At 37.5% G+C, this 25,954-nt stretch overlaps 1 protein-coding gene across 1 annotated transcript in view; it reads right to left on the bottom strand.

Moving 5' to 3' along the window:
* bcr (BCR activator of RhoGEF and GTPase) overlaps positions 1-25,954 on the bottom strand; it is a 92,178-nt gene that overhangs the window by 37,527 nt on the left and 28,697 nt on the right. Inside the window, exons 2-7 of the mRNA XM_067422645.1 lie at positions 12,281-12,465; positions 8,947-9,051; positions 7,622-7,807; positions 3,110-3,217; positions 833-893; positions 507-559 (exon numbers count right to left, since the gene is read on the bottom strand). Of these exons, the coding sequence (XP_067278746.1) occupies positions 507-559; positions 833-893; positions 3,110-3,217; positions 7,622-7,807; positions 8,947-9,051; positions 12,281-12,465 (698 nt within the window). The remainder of the gene's footprint in view (positions 1-506; positions 560-832; positions 894-3,109; positions 3,218-7,621; positions 7,808-8,946; positions 9,052-12,280; positions 12,466-25,954) is intronic.

Below are 25,954 nucleotides of genomic sequence, written 5' to 3'. Positions count from 1 at the left end.
AAATGTACACCAGTAAATGGTGCGTAAACCCACATTTGAATTGATTTGAAACAGTATTTGAAATGTCTGTGTTCTAATGATTTTAATAATATTTCATGGCAGATTTTATGGCTGTTTTAAAATGCTATGTAATTGTGAGTTTGGTCAGCAATTTTTGAGATTTCAGTATTTCCCCATTCAAATAGATAGGAGTTGGTCTTGCATCCCAGATGTTGGCATTGCAAATATGGCAGTAGTAGAGTGTTTCTCTCTCCCCTTCCTTTTAAATGATATATCAATGTACGCTTAGTCTCCTATGTTATTTGCAGTGCCCTTTGGATTAAACATTTACACTCCCTGCGATTTGGAATCTCACTTAAGATGGCCGAATACCCTGGGAAGTGAACTTCACAAAGCACCATCTGGCAATTTGAACGTATCCTAAATATGAACAATAATAAAAATGAAAAACATACACATTTTAACAAATGCTTAATAAATATTATTATAAATTAAAGTAGACTCACATGTAAAACAAGCGTGCTCCGTGTCACTCTGTCCACTGGTTTATAGAGCAGAGCTGGCAAAGACGAGACAGAAGAGAACACACACAGTGGGTGATTATTCACAAGAGCCACTTTCATACTGCAGGCTCAAATACCGATGTTTGAAACCTTATCTAATCCACCCACTCAATGGGTTTTATGCAACTGAATTTTAAAAAAAGGAAAGAGATTACATGCTGGGGGCAAAATGTGCAACACTTAAGCTCAATGAAAAACAACAGATAATATAATGACCATTTAATGCAATAATATATGAAAACAATGAATGCAATCTTGTTGGTTCTTACTTTCCAGTGAGTATTTGGCTGTCATGTCCTTGCATTCCTTGGTGCTCCTGACCTTGAGACTCTGCAGAGATATCAGAGACAAACTCAGGATCAATAAACCTGTGAAGTGCACACCATCACGCAGGCCTGGTAACTCTAATCTCAAAAAGAACATCAGATTACTATTACTAAACAAATGTTTCAACATATTACAGCAGATATTCTCCTAACAAATGGTGTTCATTGGCTCTCAGGTGCTACAGTATATGGTGCTACAGTGATATGGTTACATGAAGCTCATTTCACAGTCATGAACAAATAAATGGCTTTCATAAATTATAAATCAACTGGCATCACGTCAGTTTATATTTGCCAACCTCAGAGCTTATCAGTGTTGTTATAGCAAACAACAGTCCAAACATTAAATATAAATACAAACAAATCTTTCAGTTGCAAGCTTGTAAGTGAACTTGTTCTGTTATTGTGTATATTCAACTCTCCCTCCTCCCTTCACTGTATATCAAAATAATCCCTTACGGGAGAAACTAAATGAATAAATTAGCCTGTCACATTTGATCTACATATGCAGTAAGACAAAATGTTTCCAACTGCTAGCTTTACACTGGCGGCAATACACTCTAGAACCCACTAGAAATTGTCTACCCCCGCCACTGCGAACAAACAATTATCCTAATGTTTGCTTTCAGTTCTGTTAGAAGGGAGGAACATTCAAAGTGTAAAGGGAAGTAGTAGTTGGCATGACAACAGCTGTTACAGGGTATAAAGTGGGACGAGGTGAGCATCATCATGTAGATTTTATTCCAGACACCATCTCTTTATAACATTTAGCAAGGCATAAAATCTCCCGCTGAACTCTGAAGAGGGTTGAACTCCGCTTTTAGATCTGCTATGCTGGTTGGTAATGGTCTCTCTTTTTAATAAATCACTCTGAGTGACCCCATGGAGGAGTGTAGCAGGTAAAGCCCTGCATAAAAAATGGAAATTACTTGTTCTTTGATGGCAGGATACATCAAGGACACAGTAGATCTGATTGTAATTTTTTGAGGCTACAATTCCATTTTCATATATATATATATATATATATATATATATATATATATATATATATATATATATATATATATATATATATATATATATATATATATATAATAAAAGGAGGGGTTTTAACGGACAATTTTTTTTTTTGAGAAGTCACTATGGTGTCATTTTTACCTTAAGATGGAGTGATGACATTTTGATTAAAAATAATAACATGGTCAAAACAAATTTTAAGATAAAACATTTAAAGGGTTGGTTCACCCACAAATTTTTATTCGGTCACTAACTATTTACCCTCATGCCGTTCCAGACCCGTAAGACCTCCGTTCATCTTCGGAACACAAATTAAGATATTTATGTTGAAACCCGATGGCTCAGACAGGCCTTCATTGGCCACAATGTAATTTTCTTTCTCAAGAACCATAAAAGGTTTTAAATACGTCATTAAAAAGCCCATCTCAATACAGTGGTTCTACAATAATTTTATAAAATGACAAGAATAGTTTTTGTGCGCAAAAAACACTAAATAACGACTTGTATGTAGTGATGGCCGATTTCAAAACACTGCTTCATGAAGCTTCAGGGTGTTATGAATCAGTGTATCGATTCATGATTCAGAGTCTGGCGGTTTCACAAATGATCCGAATCATGAATCGATATGGTTCGCATTAAAAAAAACTATTCATAACATTATTTTAGAACTACTGTAGTGAGATGGACTTTGTAACAACGTCTTTAGTACCTACCTTTTATGGGTCTTGAGGGGAAATGACATTGTGGCCAATAGAGGCCTTTCTGAGCCAGCGGATTTCAACAAAAATATCTTAATTTGTGTTCTGGATCGGCATGAGGGTAAGAAATTAATGACAGAATTTAAATTTTTTGGGTGAACTAACCCTTTAACATGAATATATAAATTGTTCAAAAAAAGATCAAGAACATCCATATAGAAAACATTAATTGAATGCAAATTTAACAAAAGTAATTAGCAATGAACTAAGCAATGTTTAAGTGCATCATTGTTTTTGCTCTGGTATCAAAATCATTCAGTTTCACTGGTATTGGTAGCAACTAATATTTTCACTAACCTGGCCTATGTTACAGGATGCTATTGCTTCTAACCAATCAGAAGCTTGCGTTTGTTTGCTTTGGTAAGAACTAAACAGGGAATTTTGGGTAGAGGTATTTGTTCCTGTATTAGAATAACAAGACCTTGAGCACTCCAGCAGGCATTACCTCAGAGATCTCTGCGAACTGTGTGTTCGCTTGACAGCACTTCTCCGCGGTCTCCACTGCGAGTTCGTAATTATCCACAAAGGCCCGGTACACTCCAAGCTGGCTAGCCTGAAGGAAGAGAAAACAAAGTGACTCATTTTCACTCATGCATCTTTTTGTCTTTGTTGCCCGTGTATGGTGGACTTTAAAACAGTAGGATGCAAACTGTTGAGATTTATGAGTACATCCAAGATGGCAGTTCCCGCTCCTGGCTAACAGCGACACTATATTAATGAGTGAGATGCACGCATGGATTCGCCATGGTGACATGGGGTGGACAGACGGGACAGTGTCATCGCTGCAGGAGCAGCTGGGCCGTTGCTGTGCGTGGCTATAGAGCCTACAACGGTTGCCATGGCAGCAGAGGCCAACTCTACAGTGAGCAATTAATGCATGCGGCTGGCGCTTGTAAAAAGCACATTTGGAAATCTGATTTAGCCCATCCAAACTCAATAGCCATCCTGCCAGTGCTGGAAAACTCTCCCTGGAAACAAATCAATCAATTTCTCAGAACACGAATACTGTATACATTAGATGATAAAGGGTTTGTGTGGGTGTATATGCGTGATAATAAACAAGCTGGAGCAGAGCCAACTAAAACAATATTTATCTGTCTGTACTGACCATGTGGATTGGACAGTTTAAGAGTACGTTCAACAATACTCTAGTAGTAATCTATAGTAAATGTAGCTTTACACGTTCATTTTCCACTGTTTTTGGGCTTGTTACTGGATAGATAAAAGGATAGTTCACCAAAAGATGACAATTCTATCCTCATTCTCATGTCACTCTGTATTAAGCCCAGTTCACACTGCACTGATAGATGCCAACCAACGCGGACAATCACCAGGTTACAGTACGTCACTTCTCAGACATGACAAATTAGAGCAGACCAATGGCAACAGACATTGATGAGTGACCATGGGCGTCACTAGGCCCTTTTTAAGGGATCCTGATATGTGATTAACCTTTAAATCTTATTGGCGGGAGGCTTCGGCTTCGTCTCATCTTTTAGTCTGCGTTAATCAGCGTGTTCTTCAATCTGCAGTGACACCAAACAGAACGCACTTCAGAAGCAGGGGTGTGTGCGTTCATCTAAGCCTCACTGGTCTGTCACCGCTTGTCAATGTCAAAGTATTTGAGAAAACCAATCAAATCAAAGTAGTCGGGCTTTATGTTCACACAGAAGCTGATGAGGCTGAGCTCAAATTTTAGCAGCACGACTTGAGGTCAATTGAAAGAAATGTAAGTAGATAAACCATAGACTGTAAAAAAATGCTAAACTAAACATTTCATATTTGACAGCTGCTTCTTTAAGTCAGAAATGTTAAACAAATTACAAAAATATTCATGCAAATTAATAAAATGTTGTCTAATATCACCATTTTGAATTGAAACTAGGCCTATGTAACGTGATTTATAATGTAATTAACAAACAAGAAATATGAATAAAGCTGTTTTCTTCAGAGTAGGCATAAGATTAATAATGAATATGTACATAATACATATTGTAAATTAATGTAATTTCATTAGTAGCCTTCAGTAAATTAAAAAAGCTCAGCTTTTTTCAGCCTGTATTGGGCATAAGATTAGTAATGATTCTGAATGTGTGCACATTGGGAATTAATTTAATAAACCTAGCTATCCTGGCAGCCTTCAGTAAATTAACGTGTCTACGAAAATGATTCCTAAAACGCATAAATATCAGTTAACCATGTTTACTTTCCTTATTGACAAAATCTGCCCACTGACATGGTTTTCAAGCTATTGTTAACTATTTTTTTGGCCTTCAGAACATCTTAAAATGCACATATGTAGATCATAGAAACTAAAACCCTCCCAGAATGAAAATCCTAGAATCATTCCAGAGTAACACACTGATTGGACAAAACCAGACAAAGTGTTGGTTGCTGTTGGTTGGAGTCTGTCAGTGCAATGTGAATTGGCCTGGACTTTTTTTCTGTTAAACATAAAGATGATTTTATGTTGATAGTTTGTAGGTCAACAAACAGTTCTGGTAACTACTGACATCTATTGCATGGACAATAAAAAGGAATGAGTCATATAGGTTTAAGGGTGAGCATTCATTTTTGGGTGACCCATCCCTGAACCATCCAACAACTGTTGGACAGGAACTAAAGATGAATCGGTATGACCACATTGGTACATGTCCAGGCTTGGTGATATGTCCGGGAATCTTTTATCCTGCACAGGCCAGAACAGTCCATAAGGGAAGTCATTTTCTCAGTGTGTGCAATCCTCTCCATGCTGAGCAGAAACAGCCGCCTTGGGCCAGAATCTAACTGCAGCATGGAGGACGGGAATTTACTCTGCGACAGCCTCATTACAGCGTGGAGAGAGATGATGACCGTAATAAAGCAACGGCAACACATGCCAGGCCGAGTCAAACCATGGCTGAGTGCTGTGAGGAGATGCGTTAAGCTGGAGTAAGAAACTGGAAATTTAGCAATGTAAACAGAAATGATGAACCAACTTCAAACAAATGTATTTAAAACATACAAAACCAACTAAACTAAGAGACCATAGTCAGAGGAGACACCATATTTTATTTGATGGATACAAATTGTTTAGTATGTCAGTGTTGTATACCACATGTAAATCATTCAGCCAAGAAAAACAGATTTTTCATTTAGATTTTTAGACCATGGTATTTTTGTATTCCATTATACAGATTGGATGTTAAACACTCCAGTCTGCAGGAATACATTCTTTTTGTATTCATGTGATTGTTTCAAATTCTTTGGTCTTAATTGACCAAAGAAGTAGTATAGATGCAGCTTTTATGTAGTATAGATATTGTTACTGTGAATTATTTTAGACCTTATAATCATGTGAAAATCTAATATCTGATATCCACCACCAAAAAGAAAAACTAAACTCTGAAAATACTGACACAGACACCATGTTGACAGGTCAGTATTCATTGTTCAGATAACATATAACCATCCCATTAAGAGGAGAGATGTTGTAAGCTGAGGCTGTTTTGAGAAGGATGAGATGCACCTAACATGACAGAAACTAAAAAGTTGATACGTCAGCTGGTTAAGACAGCTTGTCAGAGGCTTCAGCACGGCAGTGTTCACATCCTCTCAGTCTCGACACACTTCTTCATGATGACATGACCATATGCCAGGCCCAGCTGAAGATGAAAGTATGTTCCTCTGCACTTAACAATGTTTAAGTAGGTCACAGATCTGCATTGAAAAATGTGAATGTCAGAATCTCTCGTTGTTATGAGAGAATTTACATACGAGTGTCAGCGACAGACGTGAAACCTATTAAGTGCAAGCGAGCGGAATATTAGCATCTTTCTAACAGCTGAGCAGGACAACGAACGTCACCTTTGACTTTCTTCATGATTTGCGTTGCGTTTACTTACTCAACATGAGCTGTCTGGAAGGAAGAAACAACACAAACAGCAGGAGACATTTCTACCGCTGACTGACTATATCTTTCTCGTTCATACATCTTGTTCTCTCTCCTGCTGCGAGCAACTGTCTTTTTAGGGAGCTGCCTCCTCGAGCGCTGCCTTGCCTCCTGCCTCCGGATTCTCGCTAATGGATGTGGGAGAGGGTGAGGGGATCAGTGACAAATAGCCTCCGGTCAAAATGACTGACTAACTGACTGTCTGAGGAAAACCCAGCACCTTCTGGGAGAAACACAACTTGGCGACTGCAGCTTCCAATTATTAAATGTGGGACGGTGAAAGTGCAGAACACTAAAGGGGAAAATGGAAAGATAAATAAATGTAAAACAAGACTCCCACGCACACTGCCTGGACCGAGCGAGGGGGGATTTATCTGCCTCAGTCAGCAGAGTCACGTGAGGATAGAACTTAATGGAAAAGAGCGGGGGGGGCAAAAGATAGAGAACACAATCTTCGAATGGCACTATTAATAGCCCTCTCCTAGAGACACAAAGCACACTCTGTAGTATCTGCCCAAGTGGCTGTGTTAAAAACGTTACACAGGTTCCTGCAGTCCAGACATTGTGTGACTGTGCAGTGTTGATCTAGGGGTACACATGATTCATTAAGGATTTCTTTATTTGAGGATCAATGTACATTTTTATTCAGCCCCAAGGCTCACAAAAGAGACAGCAGAAGCAATTCCATTATGATCAGAATGTCATTTGACACAATGACTCTTGCTTCTAAAACGAACAATTACATCACATGAAGGAAAGTAGATTCTGATCATATATAAATAATAATTAAAAAAAAAAAAAAAACTGTTTATTTAAAATACTAAGTAAGCAGGATATGTTCTATAAAAATACGGGACTTTTTATCTATGAAGACCTTATTGGATCATAAAAATTGTGTTCCATACCAAAATGTAGTTGTGTGATTTGATCAAAAATAAGGATTTGGTAATTTATTATAAAATAAGAAGAAACAAAATTTCCATTTTGATCTCATGTTGTGTTTTACCTAAAAAAATGTTTACTCACTTGTTTTTGGAAAAGGTCTCCCACACGTTGGTGGTGACTCCACTGCTGCACTCTGGGTAAAAGGCTATCATAGAATTCTTTGTGGATCTCGTAAAGCTCAGGCACTTTGAAGAAGATGGTTTCTATCTGTTGAACAGTCAGGACAGGCTGAGAGGTGGTGGCTGCTGCTTTCAGGGGCTTCATGGGCTGACAAGGGAGCAGAAAAAGACATTTGGACATGTTTTAGTAACTCTGCTTATCCATAAAGAAAGACAAGGTATAAATATCCTCCATTTTCTAAAGCAACTGAGAAAGACCCACGTGTTTTTAACAATCGAATCAAGTATGCTACTGTTCAAAAGGGGGTTCGTAAGATTTTGCTGTTTTTGAAAGAATTCTCTTGCTCTCCAAGGCAGCATTTTTTAATCAAAGCTACAGTAAAAATAAGATATTTATTACTAAGCAATATTGTGAGATTTATTTACAAAAAAAAAAGTATTATTATTATTTTTTAAATCTCTGTGGCATAATCACTCAGCCAACCCATACATCTCACTTGTAAGACTCTTTACAACACACCTTGTGCAAATTCAATTATCCAATTCAAACTTAAAGGGCTAGTTCACCCCAAAAAAATGCTTTTGTCATTAATGACTCAACCCTAATGTCATTCCACACCCGTAAGACCTCCGTTCACCTTCGATATTTGCTGTCCATGTCCAGAAAGGTATTAAAAAACATCGTCAAAGTAGTCCATCTGTGACATCAGTTAGTTAATTAGAATTTCTTGACGCATCGAAAATACATTTTGGTCCAAAAATCACAAAAACTACGACTTTATTCAGCACTGTCTTCTCTTCCACGTTTGTTTTCAATCCTCAAATAAAGATTCAAACGTTCAAGAATCAGCGTATTGATTCATGATTCGGATCGCGTGTGAAACTGCCAAACTGCTGAAATCACGTGACATTGGCAATCCGAATCATGGATCAATATGATGACTTATAACCGTTTGAATCTTTATTTGAGGATTGAAAACAAACCCGGAAGAGAAGACAATGCTGAATAAAGTCATAGTTTTAGTTATTTTTGGACCAAAATATATTTTTAATGATGGTTCGAGAGATTCTAATGAACTAACTGATGTCACAGATGGACTACTTTGATGTTTTTATTCTGCATTTATTGTGAATTCACTTACATACGCTCTCAGACTGAATATAAAATATCTTAAACTGTGTTCCGAAGATGAACAGAGGTCTTACGGGTGTGGAAGGACATTAGGATGAGTCATTAATGACATACATTTCTTTTTTGGGTGAACTAACCCTTTAAATCTCTCTCACCAGTAACAGCGCCTCCAGATGGCTGAGGTAGGTCTCTTCACTGGCCAGGATTCCAGACAACACCCTTTTCCTCATTTCCAATCCCTTCTCGAGGTCCAACTCCGCCTGAGTGAACAGAGAAAGAGCTCACACTCTTTTGAACACCACACTCTTAAATCACATGACATTAAATTACATACTGGCATTGCTGGAATGAGCTATAAAAAAGTGATTTGGCACTGGTTCAATGGAGCTGCTCCCTGGTCTTACAATAACTGTCTGGGCTGTATGAGAATCATGGGCTACATGAGAATCATAACACCTTTGAACTGAATAAGGCCTTTAATTGCAAACCGCCAGCTCTGAGAAAGGCATCAAAGATTCTATAGACCATGAATCCATCCTGCAGCGACATATCTATCTTGTGTCGTGTGTAGGTTACAGTGCTGATGACAGCTAAATGAGCCTGAAATGTTGGTTTCCATGGCCACAGCACAGGTAGTGGAAACCACAGATGTTTGTGATAGTCTCATGAGACGTTCTAATCCAGATTTCAGGATAAAACATCAATCTGCTTCATGACTGTGTTATCATTGCTGACCATACTGGCTTGTATCGAGATTTAAAGCTGAAGTGATGCTAAAATACTTTCACTGCATACATTTCTACTAATCTCACCAACTGATACTAGATGTGAAGCCCCACCTGGTGACAGAATAAATCCCGCCATTGAAACCTGCAGCAGGGGGAAGGTGGAAATCAAGGTTTTATTCATGAACTCGTGGGCGCGAGACGTCTCACCCCAGGGGGCACCCCTGTATCTCTAGACCACCATATTTTATTCATCCACATATTTATTAATCAAAGCATGTCAGTATCTTAGCGCATGAGAATGAGTTGAGCTCTACCGCTAAAACAATAACCCTTGCTTATTGAAAACAAGATTGAAAAAGTATTTCTCATTCAACACAAAACTCAATTGAGAATTCAATTGTCTCTGAGAAGCAAGTATGTTTAAAGAAAAAATAATAATTATAGGAAAATGTAGATAAATTATTCAAAAAATTAGCCACATGTAGCCAGATGACATTTTAAACATATATAATGTTATAATAATGGTGTTAAATTAACCTTGTAGAGAACTTGTTTAAATTTTAAAAAGGTTTTTATATTACCTTTCCCCACAGATTTTTTCCCCGCTGCAAGCTATAGGAAGTTCCTCCATTTTTGGATTTTCGTATGTCTTATATCATATTACTTTGGTATACTTTTTACATATATCATATACTTTGAAATGCGGCCTAATATAAAACTTAAATGTTACATAATGAGGCCAACATACAGACAAAACACATTTGCTCATCCAATTTCAATCTTTTGAATAAAGCACACAAGACTTTACTGTAATTTTCAGCTCAATTTAAATAGATTAGATCTAAAACAGCTTTCCGTGACAGCATTCCATGTAGTAACTTTTCTTAAAGGTGCAGACATAGAAAATGAAACTCATTAAAATCTTATCTTTTTCTTTGTTTGTGGCTAAACAAGGGTAAGTAAATGTGCCTGAAAAAAATGGGTGACCATTCCTCTGTAGTGTCAAATGCAGGTTTATCTGCAGCTCAATTTAGGAAGTTTACATAGCAAATCCCTCTTTGAATCATCCATATTTATAAATCCCTGGCTGTGTGTATGTTGGGTAATCACATAGACCATGAAGGTGTGTTACTGGGGAAGGGTGTAAGTCTACTCTCTTATTGATTAAAACCCATGTGGGAGCTAAACACTGAGGTCATAAGGATCCAAACAAAATGCTCACCTCTGGGCATGGTATTGGCAGGGAAGGATTTCAATCAATTTGACAGCCAATAGCTGTGTCAATGAAGCAAGAAAGCTCTGTTTTACAATCAGTAATTTAATTTGATGGTATTGTATGGCCACTATGCATGATGAAGACAGTTTCCCGAGGCTCTGAAATGAAAGCTATGATAACTCTAAACCTTGGTTGATAACAGCATCTAGAAAGAATTTCTTTAGATCACGCATGACTGATTCTTTTGCACAGTGCTGTGCTATATAATATTTACAAAGCTACAATAAGCAGTACATTTTTAATCAGAATAGAACTATTTGCAGACTCAGCACTTCAGAATCTGCAAGCTTTGAAAACTGCCAATTTTCACAGCTCACTGGTTTTGCTGTGTACCATTACCATTGAGGCTATAAATACATGTGGGTTTACTGGTACATTTATTTATAATGGATGGCTTCACAGATGGCATATACGGAGTGGATTCTTATCATGGAACAATGCATGCATAAAGAAATCTCTAATGCATACTCTTAACCTTTATATTCCACTAAGCAAGCATTCATCTCTTTATGCCCAACAAAATAATTAGCTACTATTATTACAAGGGCATCTGAAGAGTCTGACTTCGGGCTGCATGATATATAATTTAAGCTTTGTTTAATTGCAAAGTTTAACCATCATAGAGTGAAATTTTATCATTTGCATGCGTTTTTAAGCAGAGTGAGGCATCAAGCACAAGATAACTCACACACTGTTTTCTGTGCGCACACACAGAGCCATGCAGACAAGCATGAGAATGCAAATTCTTTTTTTTACAGTTATAAGTTGTAAACAATTGAGAAAGAAAACAGATGCGTGTCATTTATATTAGGTTTGTGCGTTCGTCTTAAAGGGACAGGAGCCTAATTTACCCGCAGCTGTTTGTGTCACCAATTATGATCAAATGACAAAAGAGAAAGAGAAAATTACTTATGTAGCTTTAACAAATATAAATTGTATTAATGAATATTTATTAATTATATTAGTTATATTTAATTTATACAGTGAAGTCTGTTATTTTACATTTGATTACTCAATTTCTGTACCTGAATACTGTTATATTTACCTGAAAAACATAAAATCACTGCTTATTATTTTAATTGATTCTTTCTTTGATTGTATTTATCTATAATTGTAAATTGTTTATTTTCTATGCAGATTCACTCCCCTAAAAAGGTATTAATTATTTTTAAACAGAGCTATTCAAATCATCTGGTGAAATAGTTTTTATATTGCAATATATATAGTCAATGTACTATGACTGACAATGAACAGTCAAATATTTTGTGATGACTGACATGATTTTGTGATGACATGACTGACAATGTATAGTCAAATATTTGGTATTGTCCATGGCAAGCAATTTCATAAATTGCTGTGCTAGCTTTATTGCCCTCATATCAGTCTGTAATAATAAATAGGTAAATAATGTACTTATTCAAATGTCAAAAATCTAAATGTCACAATATTCTTAGTCTGGCAAGAGGTTTACAAGAAGTGACTTACAGACTTGGAGGACTCGATTGAGCCGGAGGAGAGGGTGTCTCGACTGCTGCGGCTCTTGGTGCTGAGGTGAGGGGAGGAGGAGGGCGAGTCGTCAATGTAGGGCAGGATGTCATGGTGTCGACGCTGCTCCTCTGCTCGGTCTGCGTCGTAACCGTAGGTGGGCGGAGTGCCTGTAAACGGACCATCTGTGACAAAACCAAAAGAAAAATCAGGGATATAGTTCACAAAACCATGTATAAGAACAATATCTGGAAAGAAAACATCTTTTGAACACTTCTTACTAACATGGACTGCACAGAAATACAGCAACTGATTGGTAAAGAACAGTATCTAATATTAGAGTTTATGGCCTTCTTAATGGCATCAGCTAAGAGAGTATTCTCAGTGTTCAATTGATTCAGTTCATGTGGCAGTCTAACATTAGCCTAGAGCTCTTAAAAAGCAATAAGATTATGTCTAAAGTGGGTTTTAAGATTTAAATTAAGGCAGACAGGCCAGAACTTTCTGTATACATTAAGATCAAACAACTTTTTCCTCCCATCGGAGGAAGAGGCATAAAGGAAGACAGACGCGTATGTAGTAACACAGCCCAAAGTTTCCTCTTCCTGGACTGTTTTGGCCATTAAGCTGCTGGCAGCCACACCGGAGGATCTCATATTTATTCAACACAAAGCTCTCAGTTAAAACTAACTGTTTTAACCTCATATAAAACAAGAACATCTGCTATCTCCAGGGAGGAATATGCAGGACATCAAGTTCTTCAGAAAGGTGACACTAAAAATGCTTGACTCATTGTAATTGCCAGCTTTAAAGGACTGACAGACACAGTGAACTGTCAATTTAAAGTCATTGCTGATGACATTTTTTTTCTGTTGGCAGGTGAAAAAACTCCTGGAGTTCTCAAACCAAAGAAAAGGCAATGGCAACAAAGTACTTTTTTCACCACAAGGAGAGAGGATGGGCAATGTAGAAAACAGGTTTCCATAGTGTTTCTTGTGGTGTGCTAATTGCGCAGCGAACACAGATGTTGATTGTAAGTATTAGTTTCTTTCACAAGAAAATAAATAAAAATACTAACAATTGAATGGTAGTGTATGCTGTATGCAAAAACATTTCAACTTCATCTATTCCATGTTTCTTAAGCCACCAGACCAGTACATTTCATAAAATTTAGCCAATAAGTTAGAATGAATAAAATACTAATACTAAATATAAAATTATCGATGAATCATAATGTGTGTGAAAATGTTCAGACACGTTTTACACATAAATATGGCCGTATGAGACCCATTGCATAAAGCCAGATGAAAATAAATAGCTCTGACTGAGTCACGCTGCCTTATCATTGCCTTAACGTTATCCGCACCTTAACGTTATCCTCCCACTCTTGCCTCTCTCTCTCTCTCTTTCCTCCACTTTTTCTCACATCCTTTCCTCAAGCTTCCCACATATGTCTGCTGCTCTTTAGCCGAAGGAGCAGCATGCCATGCACATCTGGAAAAATTATCATCATCAACAATATAAACAGCTCTTCCAAACTCTCTGTGAAGCCTAGAAATACGCTTGTACAGTAACAACAAACACAAATTCTATATACTGTAAATTGTGGACAGTCCCAGATGTAAGCAGAAGAGGCATTTTTTTGTATTGACTTGAGAATTTTTTTTCTTGATTAAAGGGGTCATATAATGCTATAATCATATTAATCATAAGGTAATATGATTCTTTAGTGTCTAAATGAAAACTTTGTAATATACTTTAATTAAAAATTCTCATTAGTATTGTAAGAAAACACTTATTTTACCTGGTCAAAAACAGCTCTGTTTTCACCAAGCCATTTCAGTGTATACGGCTTTAAATGATGAATGACCCCGCCCCTCTGTTCTGTGGGCCGGCACGTGGAGCCCTTGATAACAGCAGAGGCAAAATAATGGCAACAGGAGTCTCTGAGGACACATCTGTGCAACTTTATCAATTTTAGCCGGAGTCGGACCCGGGACAAGATGACAGCTCCAACGATATTCAACAATTAAGGCTAAACAGGACGTTTCTGCATGGTTGGTTAATGTAATGTCACTTTGATCTGTCTTTATGTACTGGCAGGGTAACGTTAGAGCAAATGCTATGTTTTTACTGATGTATACGTTAGGTCATTGACAGATTGATGTTACACCTAATGCTAATAAAAACTTTTTTTCTGTTAATGTCGGTTTGTCAGTGATGCGTAACGTTACCTATGCATTGTAAAAATACAACACAATATTTTTTTACAGTAACAGACACCGTTATAAACCATCTACACAATTAAGCTTAGTGTAGTGTTAGCACGTCCAATTTAACTTTAAAACCAGCGTACACAGTTTGTAATAACACAATAACCATAACACATTGTTCATTATAAACGTGGGATTATGATTTATATTGAGAACGTCATACATAGAAAGCATGCGTGCACGCGTTTCAAACTACACTCACTTCTTCTGGAGGGGCAGCAGGAAAACGAATAGCTGAATCCTTTATTCATGAGCAGCTTTTTAGCCAAACCTGCTTTATACTGACCCTCGGTTATAAAGCAGTCTGCTGAGAAATGCTTTGCGGTTCGCGCAAACATAAAAGCATTGACAAAAACAAAACTCAGCCAATGTGTCTACAGTGGTTCGGATTTAGGAACATCATAATGACTGCTGTGTTTGTTATTACACCCAAGAACAGAACACCACAATCGCTTAGACGGCCTTCTGCTTCAGCGTAATGGCGGACTGTGCTGATGATAGAGCTCGCTCAGAGCGGGTCTGAGTTGAAATGCTGCTTGTCCATCAACAATCGTGGGAGGGGCGTCCGACCGTGTGACGTCACACGGTCGAACAGCTCGATTTGAGACAGGAGAAAACATATAAGGAGATTAGAAAAAAAAAAACACTGGATGGATTTTTAATCATTATAGGATGGTTGTGTACAGGCACTGCCAACACACATTTCCATATAATCAGCTTCTAAAAGTGCACGTACCATTATATGTCCCCTTTAAAAAATGTGTTAAATGTAGCTAAGAATACTACAATAATACTGGTAGCTAAAACATAATAAAATTAACCAAAAATCTGAAGGATCTCTCAGTGCTTAGCCTTCTCTGATGTGTTAACTCAGGGTTATTCCTTGCAGGATGAAGAGCAGACCTACACTAAACCTGCCAAAATCTCATCACCATGTGAGCCAAAGATCTTCAGATAATCCTATCAATTAGGTTCAGTAAAAAAAAAAGAAAAAATAATTTGTTGGAGGAACTGGGGTAATGCTTCTGCCGACATCTCCTTCAGGGGTCTTTGGATGGAGAGGTGAGGGTACTGATGGGGGCTGAGATGTTGCCAGATAAATTACGGACACGCCTTCCTCATCCCATGTGTCACATATTTCATTAAAGTCTGGAAATAAGAGTGCAGAAGAACGTGTATGTGTGGAACCTATGAGTGCCCAGCCTCTAGGGAGGAACAAAAACTGGGAAAAGAGATGGAAAATTACACATCAGGGATAAAGAAGTCAGTCCATTTTCTTCCACAGTCGGTTTTCCTAAATATCCAATTTTCTGCCAACTTAATACCCCCCACCCCTAACCATCCTACACAGAAAAGAAATGAATATGAATAACGGAAAAGGGGAGGTGAAAATTAAACAGAAATGAGTAAAGCACCGCCTCGGGCCATGACTGAATCAAACGGGGATTGCACAGAGAAGCTAATTTGAAGAAAGGTGTCATTTTAAGGGCATGAAATAAAAGAATACAGTCTGTGTTTGCTGATATTGCTTTTGCAGTCTTGTCCACAGAGAGAGAACAAAATCTATTTAAAAAAATATAAAACCAAAAAGGAAGCATAGAAAATAATAAAATCATGTGTGCATTTGGGAAGTTTTGGGTATTTCAGTGTAGCAACGCAGATTAAAAATAAATTAAAAAGAAAATTGATGGGGTCAACTAGCTCATAAATGTTTTTTTTAGTAATGGTTACAATCCTCTGTAAAGAGTATGAATTTAGAGATGTGACTTCACAGAAAGGGTTTTAGCATGCTGACACAGTCAGCCCTCTTCTAGAAGTTTCTACATTTCTAAAAAGTACCATTTCCCCAACCATCCAAGCACCGCTTTGATTAAAAAAAAGAAAATAAAGAAAAAAAGCACCACCTTGAACAATAAATGTAAAGAAAATCACTAACTCTTGAATTTAAGGGTCTACTACATGTCCAATGAAGCCCATTACAGATTATTCCAAATATGTGCCTTGAGTAAAACAGAGCAATTAGATTTTCTGTGTGGTTATCTCTTATCTAAGTGGCATGTTTATCTCAAAAGAAATAAACACAAGAAGAGATTGGGTTGAATCCAGGAAAGCAGCCAAATCTGGCGTGTTGCGACCGCACAGGGAAGCCTCCTAGTGTGAGTAAACCAGCCTTTGTCCCAGCAAGAGGAAGAGTAAATCACAACACGCCAACACACAGAGCCACCCTGCAATCAACAACAAGCTGACATCTACTACCAAACCCTCTTTCGGTTTGCCCTGACCATGCTTAAAAGCATGACAGCAGAATCGGATTAAAATGTGTCCATGATGCTGCCACAAATTCCCCCGAGTCCATCCACTGCCACAGGTTTATGTGAACGATTTAAACACGGATTTGTCACACTAAAATCAATGTCTTAATGCATGTTTATGTGTATGTCAGCAAGCACCTTTGTCAATTTTTTTGACAAGCAAAGATCTGTTACACTTCCATTTCCAAACATTCAAGTATATAAAAGTGATATAGAAAATATAGTATTAAATGACAAAAAAAAAACTGTAATCTGTCTGACTGAATTGACGCCTATATTATTGCTAAATTCTAGCAACTATGTCAGTCCTGTTATGTAAACTAAGAAAAATGTGTGTTGTGTTTTCTGGAGGAGGGAAGTGCTGTTGCAGAGCAGACTTAGACTAAAATCGTCAGAAATAGTTCCCTGTGATTGAATCATGACTAATTCAGTTAAGTCAAAGGAAATTCCCAGAAGTGTCTGAAAAGCAAGCACAACAGGCACCGTCTTATCTAGCACCCTTCCAAATGGTAACTCTGTTTACCAATCTGCTTTCATGACAACATTTCATGCCAGTTGAAGAGAAAAAGGAAACTGAGATGAAGAGAGAGTGCTAAACATGAAAAGCTAGCATCCATTTCAAGGAGACGGTTGGCTCGGTAGGGAACCTGGACGATAACAACCGTGATTATTTGTCATAACTGATTTCAGCTTTACACAAGTTGCACTGATGTCAGACTTACCAACTCCACATGGTTTATATCCCCAGAACCGCATGGCAGAAGGAGGGTGGCCCAGCGAGACGACTTTCTGCCAACTGTTTGATCACTGTAGATGCTGGAGCATACTTGTCTCAGCAGACTCTTCTAATGACACTATTAATTAACAAGTCCTGTCATCTGCACGACTTTGATACTTTGCAACGTTTTACGAATTCGACAACCATTAAAATCTTTGAGTCAAGTGGGCAATTATGCAGTCGGGCCTAATTGAAGAGCGTGACCAAAAATGGCTGGTATATATTACATAAATTATCTAATGGCAGTAATTGTTTTAGAGTGTTACCAAATCAGACTAGATATAGTCTGACTAAATAAGGCAATAGCCAACAAAACATTGTATGGCAAATAATTATCGATTTTTCTTTTATGCCAAAAATCATTTGGATTAAGTAAAGATCATGTTCCATAAAGATATTTTTTTTAATTTCCTACCGTAAATATATCAAAAATGTATTATTTGTAGCAATATGTGTTGTTAAATCTGCACTATGTAATTTTTCTGTCTGCTAGAGGTCGCCTTTTCAAAACAAAGGCATAGTTTGATGACGCCAAGTTTAAGCTCAGAATCTTGGGACATGTGGTTTTCACATCATAGCGGGTGGAAAATAGGACTCGGGCAGAAATAATGTTCATGGATGCGGTTATTAACGGTACTGTAGTATGAAGCAGAGCAGGACAGAGTGTTGAGGGAGCTGAGCACGGTCGCTGGAGCAATTGTTACACAAACACACGCCTTACAAGCAGTGGGACTTTTATTATGATGACGGGACACAGTCGTGGGGGCTGTTTCCACTTTTCCGGTCATGAGTATGAGGTAGCGCAGCTCTGTTTATCATATTAGATACATTTGTGTTTAAAATGATGTTATGACTCAGCGGTTATGACTATGAGTTCGCTCATCGGCCGCTGTGACACTTGTTGCACACTGCTAAGAGTAAAGCGTTTCTGCAGAATAAAAAACGGAAACTGAGGGTAATGCAGATACGATGCAATTGACAGGCTCCCTTAGATGTGCCGGCTCCTTGGATAAAATAGCAAGTTTCTCAGAATTTACAAATAGTTGAAAACATTTGGGGTATTGTAAGAACTCAACTGAACAAAATATATAACACTGGCCTGGTGGTTTTTGGATATTTTACTGCAAAAATACTACATAGTGCACCTTTAAGGACTAAATATTTTTCCCAATATTTAGATTTTATTCCACCCTCAGACCCAAGATTTTCATATAGTTGTATCTAACACCCAATTCTAACAATCATCAATGGAAATCTTATTTATTCAGCTTTCAGGTGAAGTGCGTCTCGTGTGACGTGAAATGTTTTGTGGTCCAGGGTCACATTTGGGTTGTCGGTTGTGCTTGATTCCGTAAAAAGAACCAGTTTTAAAGAGTAATTTGTTTGTAAATGAGACTACACTGGTCACACTGTGTGCCATTGATTGATTGAACAGAAACAGGCCTAGTTCATTAGATTCAATTGTTTGTTAATCCGATTACCTGTTTTGCTGTATGTTACTGATACACTAGAAGAGTCACTAGAGGCATTTGTCTGTGAATCAGGTTTCACTGGTTACACTGACTATATTTTTTCTGATTTAATAAACAGATCTGGTTCATAAGAGTCCTTTGTTCATGATTACAGTGGTGGTGCTGTATGTTTTTGAGTCACTAAAATAAACCCACTTCACAACAGTTATTTGATCATGAATCAGACTGCAATTGTTTTGCTGTACCCTTTTTGATGTACGTTTTTCTCGAGTCATGCAGTTTTTCTTCTTTGTCGCCATCTCTGTTTAAACCCCTGTAATTGCCTTTTGACTATGGATGAATCACAGCCTGACAAGCTAGACCCACATCGAGAGATTGGGTCTGGTAAGTGGGAACTCACCATTGACAGGGCTCAATCCGAGGGGCGGGATAAACGGTTGTCTTTCAATTCCCTCTGCACGCAATTAGATGGAGTTACAACCAGCCAGATCAACGTGAAGCAGAGCTAGTTGATAATTAAACTTTCGCCGTATCCGGTCGGCAAAACTCCGCGCACATCTTCCCATGACTTCAGTGCTGTTCTTTGTTCTTTTCTTAGAGAAAAGCTTCGCTCCAGAGTCAAAAGCTGTCAAAACTGATTCGAAAGACCGCTGTTCGCCAGCTTCTGTGTTTACTAGTAGCACACAAGCGAAACTCTGCCGTCATTGTTAATCCCCGCCCACTGACTCTATACACGATGTGATTGGCCTGACCATAGTTTGGTTTTTACAGCTCAGAAGTGTATTGAGAGTTGCTAGACGACACTCGCAGCAGATAAGATTTGCTGCCGCTAGGGTGCGTCTAGATTTAATTGTCACTAATGATTGACATTGGGACCTTTCTGGATTACAATCCGCCATAATGAAGGAGTCCAGCTAGTAGTAGTATCACATGTGAAGATGTTTCAGTTGGCGGATCATTTATAGCTTTTTCTCACAGCAGCTGGAATAATTAAATTTATCATTGTGAGAAAAGGCTATAAATAATCCGCCAACTGAAGCATCCTCACAAGCGATACTATTACTAGCTGGAGTCTTTCTTTATGTATACAGATGTATATAATTTCCCTCGGAAATCCACCAGTACCACTGAAATTTTTACAAGTTTACTGTTGTAAGACATGCTAAGGTAAGTAGAACGTTTTGAACTCTGGCTGGTTATGTACTTGCTCAAAAATTTATTTTGGATCATTATTAACCAAAAAAAAAGTTAAAGACTGCAGTTTTAAGTAACAGTGTTCTTTATCTTCAGTTGTCCTGTTTGTTCAACAAGAAATCGTACATTTAAAAACACAATGTGCCAAGCAGGACCATACATTTCCCAGCAGGCTTTTCAATCCAGGTTGTAGAGGCAGACTGAGATTGCCGTAGAGCTCTAAATCTTTAGGATGCTCTTAAACACATGGCCGCTTCCCCCTAATGCACCATCAGTACTATGTGATATCCTGGATCTGAAGCCGGAGGTCATTAATTTATCTATGCATTACCTGGTGTTTTACAGTCATCCTGTAGCTTTCAGGAGATGTTCCTTCCTCATAAAATGCAGATATAGAATGCAGAAGAGCATGTTATAAATGAATAAAACAGGCTGATTAAAAAATAATCAATCTGAAATCAGCGCCTGTTCATGGTGTTAAATCTATTCTAAGCCTTCACAGGTTCTTTCATCCAGCACTTGTGTCACAAAACAAGTGTGTCTCAGTCAAAAATAGATACTAAAAAAGATTGTACAGGGTTGTGTGGGGTCACTGGTAGGGAGAAAGGCTAAAGGTGGCCTGTTGTTTGCTCATGCATCTCGGGTTTCAAACGGCATATGGCTCTCGGTGTAGGACACCAAAGAGATGACTGAAAAAGCTGAGTCAGCCCGGAACATAAACGCTCTCCCTTTCCACCTCAGTGCTCTCGGTGTGTCTCTTTCCATGTCCTATCTATGTACTCTTTCTGTAGTAGATGAGTAGCAGAGTCAATAATCTATCCTGTCGATCAAGAGTGATCTAGCTAGCTTAAAACCAACAATCACCTTGTTAGGCAAAAGGCCCAAACTCGAACTGAAGCAGGACACACCACACATAAGAGATTTTCGATAACGTATCCGAGACATTTGAAAACAGCTGTTATCACTGACACAACATCTCTGAGCAAACAGGAAGTTTGAAATCTATGAAAAGAGACCCATCTTAATACTGGCCTCTACACTTAATTTTCTTTTTGTCCACATGCACATATGTACGTATTGAGCCCAGCAGGAGCAAAATTGGCAGTGTGGAACAGAACAGCAGCCACATAATTCTCTCTTATCATTAGCAAACAGAAGCCTCTGACAAAGGAGCAAATCTTGCTTAATCTGCTGTTAAACAGATGCTCAATATTACACCCTGCCATTCTGGCATTAGCTCTTTTCAGAATTCGAGCTGCAAGATTCATAAGCTAATGTGAATACATAACCAAGGTAATGACGATGCAAAGTAAAAGGTTGATTCATCCCATTTTGATTGGTTGATACCTGTGTGCATGGTGATATAGGAGGTCGCATTTGTAAGCTCTAAACTGCAAATAACATCCTTTTTTCTATCTAGTCTTCTGACCAGCCCTTTAGACAGAACATTCAATAGAAATCCAGGCAATAATTGAAACATATATTTCCAAAAGTTTTGGGATGCCTGCCTTTACATGCACATGCATTTTAATGACATCCCATTCTTAATCCGTAGGGTTTAATGTGGAGTTGGCCCACCCTTTACAGCTATAACAGCTTCAGCTCTTCTGTGAAGGCTTTCCACAAGGAAAGTGTGTTTTTCGGAGTGTGTTTATGGCAATTTTTGACCATTCTTCTTGAAGCGCATTTGTGAGGTCAGGCATTGATATAGGATGAGAATGCCTGGCTTGCAGTCTCCACTCTAATTCATCCCAAAGGTTTTCTGGAGGGTTTGAAGGTCTGTAGCTATTGAATCTGCAGAAAGTTGGCCACTTCTGTGCACCTCAGCATGAGCTGACCCCATGATAAATGCCTATAATGTATTAGTATGAGGTTTATTCTCTGAAGCGCTTTATTCATTTTAACTTTATGAGATTTTTATGTTTATTTATAAATTTATTTACTGCATGATTAATATTAATATATATGTAAATGTTATGTAAAACTATTCTGTTTATAAGAAAAGTTTAAAAAAATAAAATCACCTACACTAGTATCGTTCAAAAGTTTGGGGTCATTAAGATTTTTTTTTTTTCTAGAAAGAAAGAAATGAATACTTTTATTCATTATTAAGGATGCATTAAATTGATCAAAAGTGACAGTGAATACGGTTACAATTTCACAAAATATTTAGTTGTCAAATAAATGACATTCTTTTGAACAGATTTTACAATTTAAAATATATCCAAATAGAAGTTATTTTAAATTGTAATAATATTTCACAACATTACTGTTTTCACTGTATTTTTCATTAAATAAATGCAGTCTTTGTGAGCATTAGAGACCTCTTTCAAACACATTTAAACCCCCCCCCCCCCAAACTTTCAAATGGTGGTGTAATTATGGGCTCTTGGTTTTAAATTGATAAGAGGATACTTTTTTTTTTTAAACTTTAGGTGAAAGTAAAGGCCTACATTTTTACCTAAAACAACATGCATCTTAATAGAGTTGTCTATTTTCATCTCTTTTTCTGAATAATCTTGTTGACTCCAAGTTTTTTTTTTTTGTGCAACATCTGGTACATTCATCCTCCATCACTCATGTCACATCAATATGATTTTTCACTTTGTAAAAAAAACAGAGCACAGGGAGATCTGAAGATACGTCCCACTGTAACACACATCATTACATCCTCCAGCTGCTCTGAAGACAAGATCTTTCCTTCCTCTGCTCTTTTAAGAGGGAGGAGTTAATATATTCAATTTGGGTTGAAAAGAGTATGTTTAAAATGAAAACTCTTGGCTGGCCTGTGAGTCAAGCGAGGGGATCGTAGAATTAATGCAGCTCTTTGATTGAGAGATTCAGACTCAGACTAAAAACCGCTACCTTAACATTGCATATTTCATATAAACCTAGCAATAAAACAAAGATCTAATCTTGATTAATCTTTCGCCATCACTCTCTTTCTATGTTATAACACTCTCTCTCCCACACACAGGCACATAATCTCTAACTTTAAAGGGATAGTTCAACCAAAAATAAGAAAAATCTGTCATCATCTACTCACCACCATTTAATTCCAAACATGTATGACTTGCTTTCTTCACTGCACTTTTTCAAACAATAAGAGTAAATGCAGGAGCTGTCAAACTTCAAAAATACACAAAGCATTCTGAAGCCATAAAATAGCTTTGTGTAAAACAAAGGTTATTTTATTTCGTATCTTACTTAAACAGCTTGCTAATGTGTCATTTTTACTCTTTCTCCATGCTACACAACACTTGCTGAATTAGTTATTGTATGAGATATTGTATCTGTGCATAAATGAACATCCCTTTCCACAACAGAAACATAGAAGAGGAAAAATCCTTGAAAAAGATGCCTTGACCACACTTCAGAGATGGCCTCCACCATGGAGACAGCAGACTCTGACCCAGACTCTCAAACATCAGGCACCCTCAGTGCACAAATATCTAGAGAATATTCAAGGACAGCACCAAATTGCTAAACCTCTCATTCCTATGAATATTCTTGAACATTCCAAATTGTGTTATGACAATTAACCTTTTATTCATAAAAGTAATTTACATAAAGTTTGGGATAAATAATGATTTTGTCAAATAATTAAACATTTAAAATTAATACTAAAGTGCATTAGATTGATCAAAAGTGACAGTAAAGACATTTAAAGGTGATGTATGTAAGTTTTTCACTTTACTAAAGCATAAAAAGACCATAATATGCTTGCAGATATTTATGAAACATGCTAAATTCACCTACTCGTTTCTCTGAAAAACAATGCTACAGCCAGTTATTTAACTTTGAAATGTGCGTTCCATGTCGGAATGTCTGTTTTTGGTTTGGTCTGTTGGATACCGACGCTGCCAATTTACTCAATAATTTTTCAGAAAACACAGTGGGTTGCTGCCATGGAAGCCAGCAAACAAAATGGGTCAGAGATGGGTTGAGCATCGTTTGGGTTTTTTATGATAATGGTGCCAAACCGGTATTTTTAAAACGGTACCGGTGCCTAAACAGTGCCTGAACCGATATTTTAAAAAAAAGAGCCACAAAACGACGGTGGATGACTTTAAAGGATGGCTTTTTATTGATTTTTAAATTGTACTTATTACAAGTTTAAAGTATACTTAAATATATAAATATAAACAAATACAAAACACAATTTAATTAAATTCACAGTAAAAACCTAAGCCACCAAACCCAACTGCAACGGGCCTAATTTAAAGGGTTAGTTCACCCAAAAATTTTATTTATGTCATTAATGACTCACCCTATGTTGTTTCACACCCGTAAGACCTCCGTTCATCTTCAGAACACAGTTTATATTTATATTTATGTTTTATATTTAGTCCGAAAGCGTATATGAAAGTGTATGCACACTTTACTGTACATGTCCAGAAAGGGAAAAAAACATCATCAAAGTAGTCCATATGTGACATCAGTTAGTTAATTAGAATCTCTTGAAGCATCAAAAATACATTTTGGTCCAAAAATCACAAAAACTATGACTTTATTTAGCATTGTCTTCTCTTCTGCGTTTGTTTTCAAACCTCAAATAAAGAACAAAACGGTTATGAATCAGTGTATTGATTCATGATTCGGATTGCCAATGTCACATGATTTCAACAGTTTGGCAGTTTTACACGTGATCCGAATCATGAATCAATACACTGATTCATAACTGTTTGAATCTTTATTTGCCATCCCAGGAATAAATTACATTTTAAAATATTACAATGTTACAATGGAAAATTATATAAAACTGTAATAATTAAATTGTAAATATTATATAAAATAATGTGGTTTTACTGTATTTTTGATCAAATAAATGTTCTTGATGAGTATTGTAAAAATGACTGTTCTTACAATATTGTAAATTCTATTCTTACAAAAAAACAAAAAAATCCAGATTTAGTTAATGACACTACTAATTTGTAATTACAAAAAAATCTATTCTGCCAACTCTTCTATGCTGCATGTCACCCCTCATCCACCTGCTAGTGAAAGCTTTCTTTGAGATTTAATGTCTTTCCATCAAAACGAGGAGAATGCCTCCGTCAGCAGAGGCAGGCCTCTGTCAAACAAAGGAGATTTCCCTGTGGAGCACGTGTCCTAAAACAAAGTGGAAAATACCTCCATGTGTGTTCTAGGGGGTCTAGGACTGAGATGGAGTTGAAGGCGGATTGGGGGAGGGGCAGAAAAGAGAAAGGGATAACGGGAGAGGTGGTACTACAAAACCTCTGCAGTGCTGCACCACCATCTACTACACCTACCAGATGTGCACATGGCTGCCACATACACAATACAGCATATCAAGGGCACTGGGAGTGAGTACACACAAACAAAATCATTTGTAACACACATCAAGGTCAAAGTGATGGATTTAGGGTTTACGCAAATGTACAAACACATGGCTAATGATGGCAGGGAGATGGATATGATACTGCCAGACCGGAGACAACAATCCAGTACTTAAATCCAAAACATAGACCAAAGGTGCTGAAGAACAAGACAGAGAGGGAGAGAGAACAAGCAGGAGGGGCAAAATGCAGCATGTGTCAACCTAAAAGAACAAAAGAAGGCTGCATTCGGTCATCATTGTGACATGAGACACTGAGAAAAATCAATACATTTGGGGTGGATTC

Source organism: Pseudorasbora parva, chromosome 18 (assembly GCF_024679245.1).
Source record: "Pseudorasbora parva isolate DD20220531a chromosome 18, ASM2467924v1, whole genome shotgun sequence".
Classification (NCBI taxonomy): Eukaryota; Metazoa; Chordata; class Actinopteri; order Cypriniformes; family Gobionidae; genus Pseudorasbora; species Pseudorasbora parva.
The sequence above is the reverse complement of the archived record's forward strand: the minus strand, read 5'-3'. Positions and strand labels throughout refer to the sequence as shown.